At 38.4% G+C, this 18,850-nt stretch overlaps 1 protein-coding gene across 16 annotated transcripts in view; it reads right to left on the minus strand.

The window, feature by feature from the left end:
- TANC2 (tetratricopeptide repeat, ankyrin repeat and coiled-coil containing 2) overlaps positions 1–18,850 on the minus strand; it is a 386,637-nt gene that overhangs the window by 84,772 nt on the left and 283,015 nt on the right. For all 16 annotated transcript variants that reach the window (XM_070561684.1, XM_070561681.1, XM_070561680.1 and 13 more), the window contains 2 exons: positions 7,394–7,675; positions 3,083–3,216 (listed from right to left, as the gene is read on the minus strand). In XM_070561684.1, the coding sequence (XP_070417785.1) occupies positions 3,083–3,216; positions 7,394–7,675 (416 nt within the window). The remainder of the gene's footprint in view (positions 1–3,082; positions 3,217–7,393; positions 7,676–18,850) is intronic.

Below are 18,850 nucleotides of genomic sequence, written 5' to 3' on the forward strand. Positions count from 1 at the left end.
AGGAAAACACAGAGACGTCTTTTAAAGTTGCACTGAGCAAAGAAGACGAGGGGAATCTCAGACTGTTTTCGGAAGCCCACTGATAAATGAGTGTGCACCAATGAGTGGGGACAATCAAAAACGTAGTTCGGGGAAATATGCTGCTTGTGGCTCTGAGCTGAACTCAATTTCGATAAAGAAATTAGAAGCTGATAATATTTTAGATGACTCCCTGTTCCTCAATACTAATTAACCATGACAAGAGACTTCTTTAAATACTGGAGACAGACATTTTACACTCTATTCTTCTCTGGAAAATCCTCAAAAATAAAAGGAGAAAAAGAAACAGGAATTCAAAATCCATCTATAAGGATATCTAGCTATAATCTCTGATTATAATATATAAAGACGGGAGGTGAATGCAGGATTCATAAATGACTTAACAGAAGAAGGTGAAACAAACACCTGCTGGAGGTAGTAACAAAGCAGGAGAAGCCAAATCATCTGTAAAACCTCAGAGAAGTGTAGGAGTTAGAAGCACCAGGCTCTGTGGAGGGTGGGGGTGAGGAAGAGAGCTGACAACACAGAAATTAGTCAAAGTTTATATAAGGAGTAGTTAGATCCCTAGATATCTATCCCCACCCTGCCCAGCCAGGTGACTACCTTCCCCAACACCCACAGGAAAAATAATTATATTCACTAGACAAAGTAAACTAGAGAGAATCTAGACTTAGGGACACCAGACACAGAGTAGGTAGGGATCAGATGCAGGACTGAAACAAGGGACTTAAGTCAAAGTCTGCATAGTGAACGGCGAAAACTGCCCCTTTCTCCTGCCTAGCTCCAGAATGCTGGTACCCAGAACAGAGACCCTCCAGGGAGGAGATTGGTGGATTCTTTGCTAGAGAAGATGAAGAGCACAAGAAAAAAACCTTATGGACCCTGACTTTTGACTATTTCCAACAAAGATGGTGGGTTGTCTTAATGCTCTATAGTTAAGCTCTCTATACACACAAGCTTCCCATGAGTTTTTCAGTACCTAACTATGAAGTAAGAGATAAGAGAATATACTGCATCCATATTGAACAGGATGCTACAGAAAAGAAGGGGACAACTGGGGAAAAGAAACAGCTATTAGAAATTAAGACTATGACAGGCACAAAAATTTTTTTGTGAAAGGACTGGGAAGTAATATTAAGGAAATTCTTAAGGGTGGATTAAAAACCAAAATAGACAAACAAAAGTAAAGAAAACAGGAGAGAAAAGTTAAGAAAACTAGAGTGTCAGTACAGCAAACCTAATTTTTGATTAAAAGAAGTTGTAGAAGAAGAGAAGAGAGGAAATAGTGGTGAGGGAATTATCAATAAACAATACAAAAGCATTTCCCAGAATCAAAGAACATCTCCAGGGCTTGCTAGGTACCAACAGAATAAATGAAAAAAGACCCCAAAACAACAGTGATAAAAAGAAGATCCTAGGGGTTGGCCCAAGGGCATAGTGGTTAAATTCAGGTGCTCCCCTTTGGCAGCCTGGGGTTCACAGATTTGGATCCCGGGCACAGACCCATACACTGTTCATCAAGCCATACTGTGGCAATGTCCCACATACAAAATGGAGGAAGATTGGCACAGATGTTAGCTTAGGGACAATCTTCCTCAAGCCAAACAAAAAAAAAAAAAGAGGAAGACTGGCAACAGATCTTAGCTCAGGGACAATCTTCCTCACCGAAAAAAAAAAGAAAGAAAGAAAGGAAGGAAGGAAGAAGATTCTAAAAGCTTCCGGAGAGAAAAAAGATATATATAAATAATTAGGAATAAGAATAGTACCACATTATTTAATAGCAATATTGAAAGCTCAAGACAATGGAACAATGCCTTCAAAACTCTGAGGGAAAATAATTTTTAACCTAGAATTATATTATGTTGAACAAATGGTAACCTATGAGAATAGAATAAAGATGCTTCTAGAAACACTAGGTCTCGAAAAACTTATCTCCTATGTATTATTTCTTAGGAAGCTAGTGAAGGATGTGCTTCACCAAAATGAGGAATAAAATCAAGAAAGAAGATGACATGGGATCAAACACAGAAGAGAACACGGGTTTCCTGGATAACAACCAGGTGGCAAGCCTTGAGAGCATCCTAGGTCCAGACTGAGCTCAATGGAGGGTACTAGGATGAATGTCTCCGGGGGGAACAATGTAACTGATGGAAAATTGTACTGAGAAGAATTTTACAAAGCTATTAAGAGTTATGGAATGACAGCCATAGGTGTGAAGAAAAATGAGCAAATTTTAAAATGAGGCATTTCATAACCCCAGGGAAAACAAAATTGCTCAAGAAGGAAATGCTATCCTTGGTTCTGCAGTGTTTGCATACAGTATCAATGCTGAAAATACTACAATATAGATTCAGACAAAAATCATGATATAACTGTACTGAGATATTAGAGGAAGGAAGGAAGATGAAGAGCTAAAATTCTCACCATCCATAATAAGAAGCAATAGATAATGTGTAAAACAGATGAGAAAAGTTATAGCAGTATATGAGTATTGTTTAGGAACATGGAGGTAAAAATCAGAGAAACAGCCCTAAGAGTTGAAAGTGACTGCCTTTGGGAAGAGAGTGGGTTGAGGAGAGCAAGCGAATTGCTGGTTTTTATTATAAGTCTTTGAGCATTATTTCATTTTCTAAACTATATGCATATGTTACTTTGATAAAAACAGAGATTTAAAACCCAAACAGATAAAAAAAAAATCACAGTGTAATATAACAGGAAGAGTTTTGAGCTAAGAATGAAAACAAAAAACTGTTGATTACTTATACTGTGATCTTGGGTAAACTGTATAACTTCTTTGAGTCTCAACTTCCTTATCTATTTATTATGGGACTCTGGTTATTTCTAAGGGCCTTTCCAACAATAAGGTTCAGATGCCATAATAATAAAGTATTTTTCTAGGAACAGCAAAGAAAGAAACTTTTCTCCAGGTTCTCATGGTATATCTGTACACATTTTTGTTCACTTTGCCAAGGGTCTCCCTACCTTTGCCCCCTTGATGTTAAAATGGAACTAGCATGCCTGCAACCTGAGAATCCTATTGTACCTGAGAGGCTAGTCTCCGCATAGCCTCCTCCTGCCGCCTGCGCATTTCTGGAGTTCCTGGGCAGCTTCCACTGGTGATGGATGAGTGGGCTGAAGGTGGCTGTGTGAGTGGCAGCTCTCTGTTGGCATCCACATCTGGATTAAAAAGATGAGACAGTTTGCATCAAATAATCGTAAAACTCTGAATCAAAGAAAGATTGGTTACATTCCATTTGTTCTACGATCCAGCAATTCTACTCCTAGGTATGTACCCAAGAGAAATAAAAACATATATCTATACAAAAACTTGTACACAAATGTTCAGAGAAGCAAAATTCATAATAACCAAAAAGCAGAAACAACCCAAATGACCATCAACTGATGAATGGACAAAATGTGGTATACCCATACAATGAAATACTACTCGACAAAAGAAAGAAATGAGATGTCAATATATGCTATAATATAAATAACCCTTGAGAATATTAGACTCACCCAAAGAAGCCACCTATGATTCTGTTTATATGAAATGCCCAAAATAGGAAAATCCTTAGGGACAAAAGGTAAATTAGTGGTTACCTACAGGTGGAAGTAGGGAATTAGGAGGAGAACAGAGATTGACTGCTAATGGGCATGGGATTTCTTTCAGGGGGAATGAAAATGTTCTAATATTTGATTATGGTGACTGCTGCACAATTGTAAATATACTAAAAAACACTGAATTGAAAATTTAAATGAGTGAAGTTTATGGAATGTGAATTGTAGTTTAAAGCAGTTTTTAAAAAGTTCCATTTGTTCTTGTTATTTAGAAAATGTCTTTCCTACTACTAGAAATTATAGACTATATTTATGAATACAGACCATACTTTAAAAATGGGTACCAAAATAAATAGACTGTTGTTTGATGGACAATAGCTATTAAAGGGGTGGGGGAATGGGGGAAGGTGGCCCCCACTTAACTCTCTATCAGTAGGACTGAACTGAGACTTCTTCCATCCAACTGGTAGAGTAAATTCCCTGGTCACTGGATAGAGTTCTGAATAATTGTAGGAGAGTAAGTGCAGGCTATGGCAGTGAAAAAACCTGAAGAAATGTGTGAGTTGCAGTAAAGTTCAGTCACTGTGCGTCACCGTTTCATTTCTGTTGTTCACTCCTTCTCCCCACTCCATTCCCCTTTATCTGGTATTTGATTTTGTGGGCAATTATTGTCTGATTTCCCTCTGTGTTCTAGCCATTTTCTTTTAGAGATGCCTTCTTTTTTGTTTGGATATCTTTACTTTCTGTTTGGCATTCAGAGAACAGGAGAAATAAAAGTTAATAGGCAGGCAGCAGTCAGTGTGCATAGCAAACTGGCAAAACAGACTTCCGAAACGAGTAGGGTAGGGGTTACTTACTTAACAGCTGTTTAAGGGTTTGGCAGCTGTTGGCAAATGTCAAATTCAAATAATAACTACACTGAGACTTTTAGTGATAGGAAAATATAGTCTTGTACTAAACAGAGCTTCCCTAACTACCGCACTGAGTACACTTATAGTTAATGTAATAATGCCTGAATTACACAACAGGTCTATTTTCACAAAATGTTTTTGTTCTTTGTGTGTGTGTGTGTCGCGGGGTGGGTGACGATGGTGGTGGTGGAGACTGACGTGGGAGTCAGGTTTGGGAAGGGTGTAGGTGGAAAGCAGGATGACAGACTAGTGCCTGCCTTGACAGCTCTTCTGCACTTTCCCTGGGAAATGACAAGGAGGGGGCGGACTGGGGGCTGAATGTCTGTGGAGGAAGGACAGAACCAGGCAAAGCAGTACTGCAGGCTAAACTGCTCACATCTTCCACAGCAGTGCTGCTCAGCAGGGAGGAGGCAGGGGCAGGAGAAAGAACGACACGTGATACAGACATGGAAATTGGGAGCTCTAATAATTTTCCACTTGTTTTCATTATTACTACAACTACATCCTTGGTATCACTGACTCAGGGTTAGGAAAGCCAGTGAAATTCTAAATAAACCTATTCAAGCTTAACGTAAACTAAATTCTGTAAAAAATTAAGCCAATTCTCTATACAGACATCATTCTTACTCATTAATGAAAAAAATCCTGCTACTGCTAGTAACATTTCCAGTGCTGGCTCATATAGTGACAGAGCTATGCTGAAAAATAACTTGCACTATATCAGTCACTTACTCTTGACCCTTTTTAAGGACTAGTGGTTTGGTAAAGATGGCAGAGGTAGACTGTAATTTGGACCTCAACAGATTACAACAAAACGTTATTTTGTCCAAGGCAACTGCTGGTTCTCTGTAATTCTGATAAGTGCATAACTACACACTCTAGCTCCTCTGACACCTTTTCAAGTTTTGAAAGTTAACTATCAGGCCAAATCTACAGTCTCAACATATGGACGTTTACCTCACGAATGAGACTATCTAGGTATTTTCAGAGTTTCTCTGGAGATAAAAGGCAATGTATGTTAGAGAATAACTTAATGAAATACCTTTAAAAAACCCTGTGCTTTGGAGAGCACATGGGCTGTTTTCTATTAACTGTTGTTCTCCCAGGCTCAGAGCGGGGGCCTCTAGGTACCTTTGCTTTCTGAGAAAGCAGTTCTTCTTACCCTTGGGATTTATCCTCTGTCATGCATGATTCTACCATTCTGTTGTCTGCAACAGTGATATACAGACAAGCCAGAGAGACTAATAGCTATCTGGTTTTCTTTCTGACACACTCAAATAGTTAACCTCTTGGATTACTCAGATAAGAAGTAGTTTGGTGTGATATATAAGCACTCAAAGGAAAATACTGGAATAGGTGTAGAAAATTACTTTCAACCATGAAGGTGTTCTTAGAATCATAGAATTTTAAGCACAGAAACAAATTTTAAAGATCACCTAGTCCCACTTCCTCATTTTACAGATGAGAAAAGAGGTTTAAAGACAATGTAAAATTCTCAAGGTTACAAAGTATAGTTAGTTTGAGTGTTGGGGCTCAAACTCTGGGCTCTCGACTCCCATAACACTATGCCAATATACTTCTGAAAAGCTTCATGTAGAAACTAAGCATGATACTGCTCTTAAGAAAAGAATTCTTTCATACCAATTCTTACCATATCCTGATAAACAGGGACTCTTGATTCAACCAATTTTCTTTCTAGATACTAATTCTTCTTCTACATGTTATATATGCATAAGTTTACCAGAAGCAGTCTGCCTACCTAATGACATGAGATTACCAATTAATTTCAACAAGAAGCCAGGGTGTTCACTGAGTTTCTGTTGAGTTTCTAGCACTGTGCTGAACTCTGTAACTACTATGATCTCAAACAACTCATTTCTAGTGGGTGCTATCTGAAAATGTGTGGTGAGCTGGATTACTGATTTGGACTAGTAGAGCAATAGTTTCTGTTTTTTTGTTTTCTTATAACTAACACAAGCCAGGTAGACTGGTTTTATACATAGTGCACATAGGAAGAACATCTATACAGTTCCTTTTATCTCTTTACTCAAGTGAGTTTTTCCAATAAGGAGAGGCAGTATAGCACAATGGATAAGAGAATGGCCTCTAAAGCCAGACTGCGTAGGCTCAAATTCTAGTTTCACCCTTTACTGACTATGAAACTTGGGGGGCTTACTTAACCTTTCTGGGCCTCAGATCACTTATTTGTGAAATGAAGATAAAGGGAACTACCTCACTGAGTTGACAAGAGGATTGGATAAATTAATGTTTGCTAAGCTTTTAGAGATTGCCTGGTACTAAGGACCATGAGTATTTTAAAAATATATAAACAAGGTCCTGGTGGTGATCATTAAGCTGTGCCCTGCCAGTGATGAAAGAAGCACGAATATATATGAAATCTCAGGATCTTTTTTACAAGGAATCAGGAGAAACCCTTCAAGGACACAATGAAGTTCAAGCCTAAGCAGTACAATACTGACATCAATAGCAAGGAAATGAAGGCCGCAAACAGACTGTGATGGCATGTAACAAGAAGACATGGGTACAGACTGAGCAAAAGCTGACAGTGATGGATGCAAACAGCTTTTATAAGCAACTGTAGTAGTCATTATCCAAAAGACAGACTAGACAGTCAGCCAGTAGGAAAGAGGAATAAATTTATTCTGAGAGAAAGGTTTTTTCAGTTACACTTAGGTGATTGTTGGATATGTGCGTTAAATATAAACAGAGTATTACATTCTTTCCCTCAACTCTGAATTAATGGTCCTCACATGCAAGTCAAGTTTTGTAGATAAGGAAATAAAAGGACATGAAACTTAACATAAATATAACAGAAGAAATTTCAGAGCAACGAAGCAGGGAGTTCTTCAAAAAGGAATACGTACGTTTTGGGGAGGCATGGGGGCTGTCTGAGGCAATCTGTCTCATCCGGGTACCATGGCAGCTGAGGGCCACCAGTCTGGAGATGATGGCAGTTTTGCCGAACCCAATGTTTCCCACAATCACTACTCCTTGGTTCACGCTGGCATTGGAACTTTGAAGTTGAGCATCTATTTCGTGGAAAACCCAATCCCGGCCAACAAACACTGACTCTGTAGTGATGCTGGGCACTTCAAAGAGCAGAGGCTTCAGGGAGATATCTGGAGGCCTGTAAGGCGCAAAGCGAACTGGAAGGAATAATGAGAGAACACAGAGCTTAGACCAAACCATCAACATCGAGAGAAACAAAGAAAAAAAGCAGTGTGGTTTAGGAGACTATTAGAGTTACAGTATGATGGTATTCTGGGTTATTCAGAAAATAACAAACCTCTAAATTTTGGTTCTACACAGATAAACAATGGCAGGTGAGCTAGAGTCATTTGATACTCTAGTTTGCAGGACACAAACACTGTTAAAACAGTAATGATTTATGGAACAGTCAGAAAGTCAGGGTGATAGTCAAAGTTATTAAACAACGGGCATGGCCTGGGCACCAGTAATCAGGATGAATGGAAAGTAGTAAAGAAATAAGGTCTTTAAAGCCTCCTTCCATGCCTGGGGATCACTTTTTAACTGTTGGATTGTGGGGAGATGTAGGGTTAGAGTTCCTGGGAGAGAGACCAGGCTGTGGTGGGGTATCCAGATTGCTTACAGCATGAGCTCTTTACCAACCATTAAGGATGTACTTCAACATTTAACAACCAACATGGCCATACTAGTACATATCAGTTGAAAAGCAGTCCTTTAGAAAGCAAAGAGCGCTTGTCTGTTTGACAATATCAATGAAAACAGTAATTTCTTTAAGTTCATGATGGTATTTTTCTCTTATCTAGTAGGTATATTATTAGGGGAAGTAAAGCCTCTATGAGCTCTGATGGTTTAAAGGGTCTTCAATATGTTAAGAAGCCAAGGAAGCAGAAACCAAACTTTCACCTAATGTCTTTGTACCTGTACTGCTTGTAAAATCAAACAAAACAAAGATATTTGGCTTATACATGTATGTCCAACTTTTAGGGAAATAGTAAAAGTTAGCAATGCCACTTTTACTTCAAAATCTCACTTCTGAGAATTTATTCTAAGGAAATAATTCAAAAGAAACAAACATACATACACACACAAAGTTATCTGCAGCATGTATAGTGTTAGTGAGGATGATTTAATATACTAAGGCACACCTACCAAAGATTTTATGGCCATTAAAATACAAAATATTGAAGATTTTGCAGAATCATGGAAATACGGAAATATTTATGATATTAAATTTAACAAAATAAGACACAAAACAGAATGTATATTATGATTACAACTTAAAGTATATGCATATAGAAGGTAATATGCAAAAATAAAAGTGAAGAGATGACGAATGGTGATATTTTTAATTACAATCATTTAAAAGGATTTTTCAATATGAATTTTAGCTATATCAAAAAACTTAAAAATAAATTGTTTATTTTACCCAAAGACAAAAGAAGAAAATATTTCATCAAGATCATTGATTCTTCTCTCATGGAATAATCACTGTCCAACCCAACAATTAACTAAACTACATCAGTTAACTGAAACAAACATCTATATTCTCAGTATTTTTTTCCCCACAATTATTGTGCATACATTTTTTAAAAATAAAGAAAAGTATATTTAGTTTAGAATTTAAATTATTTTAGCTATCATAGAATGATTGAAAAAATATATAAAACATATATGAAATAGGCTACTTCTGTCAGGACAGTCTGAATGCCAGGCTGAGCAGGTGGTTTGCACTTCCTTCGCTGACCCATTTCAGTGGATCTAACGCTAGTGTAGGATCACTGGAGAAGGAAGAGTCAGACTGGTGACACCTAGGAGACTCCTCACCGCAACGGTGCTGGGAAGATGCGATGAAAGCCTGAACCAGGGAGAACGGAAAGAGTGGAGGTATGTACGAGACCTGTCAAAAGATTAGATGTGGTGGGATAGCGACAGGAAGGAGTCCAAGATTTTTCCAAAGTTTCAAGTCTAAGGTATTAAGGAGCTGAGGAGCAATGAAATCTCAATACATCAAGAAGAGATTTACTGTTGGACAGAAACAGTTTTCCTGCTTTCTTTCTGTAGGCTTCCCCCCAAATAGGAATTAGGGACAAAGCCCCAACATCTGGAGGCAAAGGATTAAATTTTTGGATACATCAGAGGTATGCTCAAATTTAAATTTCAACTGAGGCAAACAAAATGATCCACTCAGTTAATTTCTATACAAAAGTCAAAGAGCCATACCAATATTCTCCTGTGATCATATGAACGATTTAATTTTCTCCAGATCAGGAAAGCGACTGTTCTATACTCATTCAAGGCCTCAACTCCGGCTTTGAATTCTATAGAGCATCAAAACTGGACAGAAATCTCCTGTTTCCTATGTTTTATGTAGGCAACTGAGATGAGGAATATGTGTAGAATAGACGTCTGAATGTCCTAGACAAGTTGGCTGATAATTATTTTTACATTAGATAAAGAACAAAGAAACTTATATGAGTTTCTCTAAGCACATCCTCACATAGGAAAGGGCAGTCACCTGAGAGGAGTAAGGAGCTCACAAGATAAGCACTAACAAAGCAGAGGTAGTAAAAAAGAAAGGGACCTATCTTTTCACCTACTATTCCTATGGTAGCCCTCGCTTAGAATGGAATGACCAGTGCCTGTCTGTCTGATGACAGAAAGGGCCGCCGTAACACACCTTTACATCAAATTCTCCAGGGCCAGCCCGGTGGCTCAGCGGTTAAGTGTGCATGTTCCACTTCGGCGGCCTGGGGTTCGCCGGTTTGCATCCCAGGTGCGGACATGACACCACTTGCCAAGCCATGCTGTGGTAGGTGTCCCACATATACAGGAGAGGAAGATGGGCACAGATGTTAGCTCAGGGCCAGTCTTCCTCAGCAAAAAGAGGAGATTTGGCAGCAGATGTTAGCTGAGGGCTCAAAAAAAAAAAAAAAATAACCCTCCAGTAGTTCCCCACTGTATTAGAATAAAATCAAAACTCCTGTCCACGGCCCTCTAGGCTCTGGATGATCTGGTCCCTGATTACCACTGCTTCCTCATCTCGTATCACTTCCCTGTCACTCTATGCCCCAGCTATGCTGGTCTTTTCATTTCTTTCCCAACTGCTATTTTTTTTTTTAAAGATTTTATTTTGCCTTTTTCTCCTCAAAGCCCCCCGGTACATAGTTGCATATTTTTAGTTGTGGGTCCTTCTAGTTGTGGCATGTGGGATGCCGCCTCAGCATGGCTTGATGAGCGGTGCCATGTCTGTGCCCAGGATCTGATCCAGTGAAACCCTGGGCTGCCAAAGCTGAGTGTGCCAACTCAACCACTCAGCCACGGGGCTGGCCCCCCACCTGCTATTTTGACTAATTGTGATGCTCTTTCCTTGCCTGTTCACATGGGAGTCTCTTTCTCATTATTAGGTTTCAGCTTAAATATTATTTTCTCAGAGAGACTTCCCCTGATCTTTTAAAGTTGGTTTCCTTATCCCCCATTATTTCTTTTTAGCGGGCTATTTGTTTCTCTCAGAGAATTTATCAAAAATAGTAATTCCTGTATTTATTTTCTTCTCACACAGCACATTCTGGCACAACGTTATTTATTCTTTTTTTTTCCTTGTTTCTTCTTGTCTCCTTAACTAGAACTCTATGAAGGCAGAAACCATCACTGTATCACCAGCATACCGTCTGGGATAGGAAAGGCTCAATAAATACTTGTTGAATGAATGACTATTATGGAAGGAAATAAGAGTTTTATTAAAAGAACTTTTATGATTTAGGAGAGGGGAAAAGTGAAAGAAGTGTTTTGTCATTTTATCAGAGCCCACATACATCTCAAGATTATAATTAAAATGAAAGTTCCTGCTATTTAGTCAAAAATTACCTGCCTTAGCAATCCCAGTCTGTCTCTAAGTCTTGTGAATTTTGTTCTTAGAAAGATCTCTGATCAGTGGCCTTTGCTGACTCCCAAATGCTTCCATCCTAGCGCAGGCTTCTTCTGTTACCCTTCTGACTTCCTACCTTGCTTCCCTAACTTCACCTCCTGCCTCAGATCCTCCATTTAACATATTTTATCAGACCAATTCTTTATTACTAAGATTGCATCATGTCGTTTCCCTTTTAAAATCTCCAACGGCCAAGTTTTCTGCTGTTTCAGATCTGAGTTGCTCAGCAGATTTTCAAGGTTCTCTGTAACATAATTCAACTCTATCATCTCCATTCCTCACAACTCACCTTGGAATGCCATCTGAGGTAGACTAGTCAGTCTCCTCAGAGAACCTTGATAAACTCTCCTCTATTCCTTGTGCCTTAGGGCAGGTTGTCCTTCTTACCTGAAATGCCTCTTTTCTTCTATTCAAACCCCGTCTACGCGTCATGATCCAGGTTAATTTTCATATTCTCTACAATATCCTCCCTAATTGAGTCCTCATTCATTTTCCTGTTCCAAAACTAAGTTCATACTGTACAATTTAGTGCTTAGTTATATGCTGATTTATACTGTTCATTAACATTTTAAATCTTACTTTTTCAACCAGATCATAAATTCTTTGAAGGGAAGGATAATGTCTACCACATTTTAAAGCATAGGCTAGGGGTGAGAAAGAAGGAAAATCATATTATTGAGTACCTTCTATGTTTCTGGCATGGTGTAGATTTTTATAGAAATTCTCACAAAAATTCTTTTTTTTGTTTTTATTGAGGTGAAATTCACACAACATAAAATTAAGCATTTTAAAGTGTACAATTTAGTGGCATTTAGTACACTCACACTGTTGTGCAACCACCATCTCTATCTAGTTCCAAAACATTTTCATGACTTCAAAGGAAAACTCTAGGGGCTGGCCCCGTGGCTGAGTGGTTAAGTTCCCCAGCTCCACTTTAGCGGCCCAGGGTTTCGCCGGTTCGGATCCTGGGGGAGGACATGGCACCACTCACCAGGCTATGCTGAGGTGGCATCCCACATGCCACAACTAGAAGCACCCACAACTAAAAATACACAACTATGTAGCCGGGGGCTTTGGGGAGAAAAAGGAAAAATAAAATCTTTAAAAAAAAAAAAAAAAGAAAACTCTATACTCACTAATCAAGTCATTCGCTACTCCTCTCTCCCCCAATCCCTGACAAACAACAATCTGCTTTCTGTCTCTATAGATTTACTTATTTGAATATTTCACATACAATATGTGGCATTTTGTATCTGACTTCTCTTCCCTAGCATATTTCAAGGTTAGTCGATGTTGTAGCTTGTATCAGTACTTCATTCCTTTTTACGGCTGAATAACACACACTGCACGTATATATCACAATTTGCTTATCCATTCATCCATTGATAGACATTTGGGTTGTTTCCACATTTTGGCTATTCTGAATGGTGCTGCTACAAATATTTGTGTACAAGTATTTGAGGACTTGCTTTCAATCCTTTTGGGTATACACTTAGGAATGGAATTTCTATGTCATACAGCAATTCTATGTTTAACTTTTTTTCTTTTTTTTAAAGATTGGCACCTGAGCTAACAACTGTTGCCAATCTTCTTCTTTTTTTCTTCCTTTCTGCTTTTTTCTCCCCAAATCCCCCCAGGACATAGTTGTATATTTTAGCTGTGGGTCCTTGTAGTTGTGGCATGTGGGACGCTGCCTCAGTGTGGCCTGACGAGTGGTGCCATGTCTGCACCCTGGCTCCAAACCAGCAAAACCCTGGGCCACTGCAGCGGAGCACGTGAACTTAACCACTCGGCCACAGGGCTGGCCCCTATGTTTAACCTTTTAAGGAAGCACTAAACTGTTTTCCATAGTTGCTGCACCATTTTACATTCCCATCAGCAATACGCAAAAGTTCCTATTTCTCTACATCCTCACCAACACTTGCTATTTTTTGTTTTTGTTTTTATTATAGCCATCCTAATGGTTGTGAAATGGTATCTCATTGTGGTTTTAATTTGCATTCCCTAATGACTAATGATGTTGAATATATTTTCATGTGCTTGTTGGCCATTTGTCCATCTTCTTTGGAAAAATGCCTGTTCAAGTCCTTCACTCATTTTTTAATTGGGTTGTCTTTTTGTTGTTGAGTTGTAGTTCTTTATATGTTCTGGATACTAGACTCTCACTAGATACGCATATTTGCAAATTTTCTTTCATTCTGTAGATGTTTTTTCACTTTCTTGATAATGTACTTTGATGCACAAAAGTTTTTAATTTTGATTAAGTCCAAATTACCTAATTTAATTGTCGGTATTGCTTGTAGCTTTTGGTATCATATCTAAGATCCCTTGTCCAATCCAAGGTCATGAGGATTTCTATGTTTTCTTCTAAGAGTCTTACACTTTTAGCTCTTATATTTAGGTTAGGTAGTGATCCATTTTGAGTTAAGTTTTGTATATAGTGTGAGGTAGGGGTTCAACTTTATTCTTTTGCATGTAGATATCCAGTTCTCCCAGTATCATTTGTTGAAAAGACTATTCTTTCTCCACTGAATTGACTTGGCGCTCTTGTTGAAAGCAAAGAGCCATAGATGTATGGGTTTATTTCCGAACTCTCAATTGTGTTATATTAGTCTATATGTATATTCTTATGCTAGTATCACAGTGCTCTGATTACTGTAGCTTTGTGGTAAGTTTTGAAATCAGGAAGTGTGAATCTTCCAATATTTTCTTCTTTTTCAAGATTGTTTTGGTTATTCAGGACCCCTTGTAATTCTATATGAATTTAAGAATTGGCTTTTCCATTTCTGCTAAAAAGGCTGCTGGAATTTTGACTGGGATTGTGCTGAACCTAGAGAATGCTTTGGGTAGTATTGACATCTTAACAATATTCAGCCATAATATAGATGGTGTACAGCAATGCAACTGATTTTGGGGGGCTAATATCATACTCTGCAACTTTGCTGAATTTGTTCTCTCTCTTTTTCTTCTCCTCTGGCACTTGTATACTGTGTGTGTTGGTAAACTTAATGATGTTCCACAGGTCTTTTAGGCTCTGCTAATTTTCCTATATTCTTTTTTCTTTCTCCTTCTCAGATTGGATAATTTTAACAGTCCTATCTTCAAATTTACTGATTATTTCTTCTGCTTGCTCAAATATGGTATTAACTCCTCTGGTGAAGTTTTTATTTTAGCTATTGTACTTTTCAGCTCCAGAATTTCTATTTGGTTCCTTTTTATAATTTCTCTCTTTGTTGGTATACTCTATTCATGCATATATTGTTCTCTTGGTATCCTTTAGTTTTTTGTCCATGGTTTCCTTTAGCCATTTGAGCAAATTTAAGACAGCTAATTGAGGGGTCTGCTCTGGGGCTGAGTGGTCAACTTTGTGTGCTCCACTTCAGCAGCTCAGGGTTTCGCCAGTTTGGATCCTGGGAATGAACATGGCACTGCGCATCAGGCCATGCTGAAGTGGTGTCCCACACAGCACAACCAGAAGCACTCACAACTAGAATATACAACTTACTGGGGGACTTTGGGGAGAAGAAGAAAAAAAAAAGATTGGTAACAGTTGTTAGCTCGGGTGCCAATCTTTAAAAAAATAAAAAAGACAGCTAATTTAAAGTCTTTGTCTATTAAGTCCAATGTCTTGGCTTCCTCAGGGATGGTGTCTGTCAATTTAGTTATTTTAGCTGAATAGGCCATACTTTCTTGTTTTCTTTGTATGCCTTGTAATTTGTTAAAGTTGTACATTTTGAATACTATAATATGGGAACTCTGTAAATCAGATTCTCCCCATCCCCCAGGGTTGGCTCTTGTTGTTTGCTGAGGGCTGCAGTTGTCCCTTTGTTTAGGGACTTTTCTGAACTATCTTTACAAAGACTCTATTCCTTGTTGTGTGTGGTCACTCAAGTCTCTGTCATCTCAGCAGTCAGCCTTTCATCTGACAGAGATTTCATTAAATGCTGAAATTTAGCAGTCTCTTTCATCATTAAGTACTCCCCTGGATGCTTTAAGTTTTTTATTAGATTCCAGAGTTCTGAAAAAGTTGATTCTGTCAGACTTGCCAGCTTAATGGTTGCTTCAGCAGAGGGACTGATTCTTGCAGCTCCTTACTCCACCATTTTCCATGATGTCACTTGATAATAGGGGACTGCTAACCATGTAGGGGCTTTCTTGAGTATCTGAGTATCCTTGGTGGGCAGACACTCAAGGCAACATGCTGAGCTCTGGCTGAGCAGTGACAGGACTCCCAGGGAGGAAGCAGAAAAGAGAAGATCAGTTGACTTAAGTGAGTCTAATTAGGCCTGGAAAAACCTAAGGTCACACAGCTGTTTTCAGAACTAGAATAAAAACCTAATTCTGACTCCAAAATCCAGGTTTCTTTTATTGTATTATGTTGTAACTGCTCTTTGGATGTCACTGTTAAATCTGAAAGTGACACGAGTTATCCTACTGATGACAAGAAATGATTAGGCTTAGCTGACTGGCCAGGCTATTTTCTTTCTCCTTTACCTCTCCTGTTCTTCCTGTTAGGAATTGTGTGCTTGGCCAGGGATGACCTTTCCAGAGAGAGAAGAGCTACTGAGATACTCAGTATCTCTCTCAGTAGCTCTCTAAACTAACAGATTTTTCCCTTCAGGTCCAAGATTACTTTACATTTTGTATCAAAAGCAGCTTTCATGAATACGACCAATGCTAATTTGTAATATGGAATAAGTACAGACAATTTAAATACTTAAGTTTTTGAGAAAAATTCTATTAAGATAACTTGTTCTAATGTTGATGTAATCTCTCATCATATTTTATTCTACTGAGAAAGCTTTGACATTTTCAAAAGTTATTTAAAAATTTTTCTAAAAATGTAATCAATTCACAAAAGCCTCAAGGGAAGAACAGACAAAATTAGCCCGGTGCCATATGGTAAAACAACTGTAGACACCAAGAACAGCCTAGAAACAATTTCTGTAACTCAGAATCTAAGGCTTTTGTCAGATCAATATGATAATAGAAAGCCACACTTCCGACATACTGATAATAAATTTAGGGCATATAAACAAGAAAGCACTTTGGCTTGCACTGTGGGACATGGAAGTAATGAATATTCTTTGTGGAGTTCATATTCCTAAATAAACGTTTCCTTGTCTGAGATATCAGCTGGCTTTCAAGACATTTTAATAAGGCAGAAACCACTGAAATAATCCAGTGAAAAATTACCAATGCAACCATAGCTGAGCTAAGGGAAAAAGATGAGCTAAGCAATACCATTTAGTAACAGATGTGGCTTTCTTACCCTCTGAACCCAACAGGTGGCAGTCCCAGGGTGGCAACAGAGCAGGAAGACCATCCCATTCTTCTCAAAACATTCCAATAAAGTATACTGATATCTGTAATTTACTTCAAAATTCATAACAAACGATTTGTGGATAAAAAGATGGGTAGATTGATGGATATGTGATAAAATAAGACAGTAAAATGTTAGTGATATAATCAAGGTGGTCGGTTATATGAGTGTTTATTGTAAAATTCATTTTTTTGTATATATGAAAATTTTCTTAATAAAATGTTGAAGGAAAAAACACAAAGGAAAAACATTGCAATAGGGCACACAAATGAGACAAGCTATAGAAAGCAGTTTTTTAAAGGGACTTAATAACCACTCCAGATTCAGATCAGTGTGTGCATCTCTTCAACGCAAATTAGTTTTGAGGCAGACAAATGAATTCTCTCTAGGAAACAGTCTCTGTGAGACCATCAATAAATATAATGACATATCTTGGCTTATAGAGAAAACTAACCTTTCTTTAACTAAGGCAAAGAGTAAATATTTAAAAAACAAATGAAAGTGCATTAAGGCTAACAGATTAGCTTGCCCAAATGCAAATACAAACAGCTGCAGCAAGGGGACAAGGGGAAGGGGAAATGGAGGCAAAAATGCTCTAACTGGATTTAGACTAAAACATATTTACTCATTGAAAACAACCATGAATCATCTTAAAAGAAGTCAGTCACAGGACTGGCAGAAGAAAGGGTGTGTGTAACATAGCCAAGGGCTCGTGCAAACAGGAGCAGAGCTGTATTTCCTCACATTCTTTCATAATGACTGTAAAGTCTAGCCTGGAAGCACCTCTGTTCCTCAGAACAAAAGATTTCAGGCTTATTCTTAGCGTTCATGCCATGCATGTTATTCTCTACACAGAGCAAAGGAAAAACACATGTGCTTCAGACAAAACCTGGTATCATATTAGCACCAAACATAAGTCAAAAAACCACATTTTTTCTCAAGAAACACTTATTAAACCAAGGTAGGGGCTCATTTGTCTACTGAGTTCCTAGAAGACTCACTTTATCATATACAAGAGTCAAATCTGTTTAAGGTCTGTTGTTTAATTCTTGGTGCCCGGGAAAAGGACTTCAGTGGGCAGCTAATCGTATGCCAGGAAATGAGTTTTTGGAGAATGTAAAGCAATTTGAAGCAGGTCCTAAATGACAATCTAAAGATAACAGTCTGAGAAATGTTCATTCCAGGTAACTTCTCTTTAAAAAAAAAAAAGGATTAAATAAAGCAGAATCACTTTTTGGGTCAGCAGGGAAACATACAGCAGAGTAGGTAAAACTGTGGACTCAGAGCCAGATGCCTCTGTTTGTATCTTGTCTCTATTAGTTACTAGCTGTGCGACATTAGGATAGTTACTTATGCTCTTGATATGTTTGTTCTCCTCATCTTTAAAAGAGGGATAACAATGATACTGTGAGGATTAAATGAGTTAATACACGTAATGTGCCTAGGATGGTGTCTGGCTGTTAACTGTGTTAGGTGCTACCACTATCCACACATCATCAAGCCAAAAACAACATCCAGTGTAACCATAATCACCTCCCTCCACCACACATTTACTTACGTCAAAACCTAACAAAAAAGGAAATTGAGAATACTGACTCTCTTTGAGCCCTCTTCCCTTTTGAGTTTTCTGACTTAGCTTCCTTCTTCCTTTCACTACCCGACATTTTGAAATAGCCATGCTTGCTATCTTCCCTTCCATAGCAATAACCCACGCTAGCCTGGCTTCCTCCCATATTACTCTGCTGATATTGTTTTGGTTACAATCACTACAGACTTTCTAATTGTTAAGTTAGACTTAACTGTTAGTTAAGTCTTTATGCTTCTTAACCACTCCTCAGTATTTAACACTTTTACCTAAACCCGACTTTTTTTTTTTTGAGGAAGATTAGCCCTGAGCTAAACTGCTGTCAATCCTCCTCTTTTTGCTGAGGAAGACTGGCCCTGAGCTAACATCTGTGCCCATCTTCCTCTACTTTATATGTGGGACGCCTACCACAGCATGGCTTGCCAAGCAGGGCCATGGCTGCACTCGGGATCCGAACCGGCGAACCCCCAGGCCACCAAAGCGGAATGTGCAAACTTAAC

Source organism: Equus przewalskii, chromosome 10 (genome assembly GCF_037783145.1).
Source record: "Equus przewalskii isolate Varuska chromosome 10, EquPr2, whole genome shotgun sequence".
Lineage (NCBI taxonomy): Eukaryota > Metazoa > Chordata > Mammalia > Perissodactyla > Equidae > Equus > Equus przewalskii.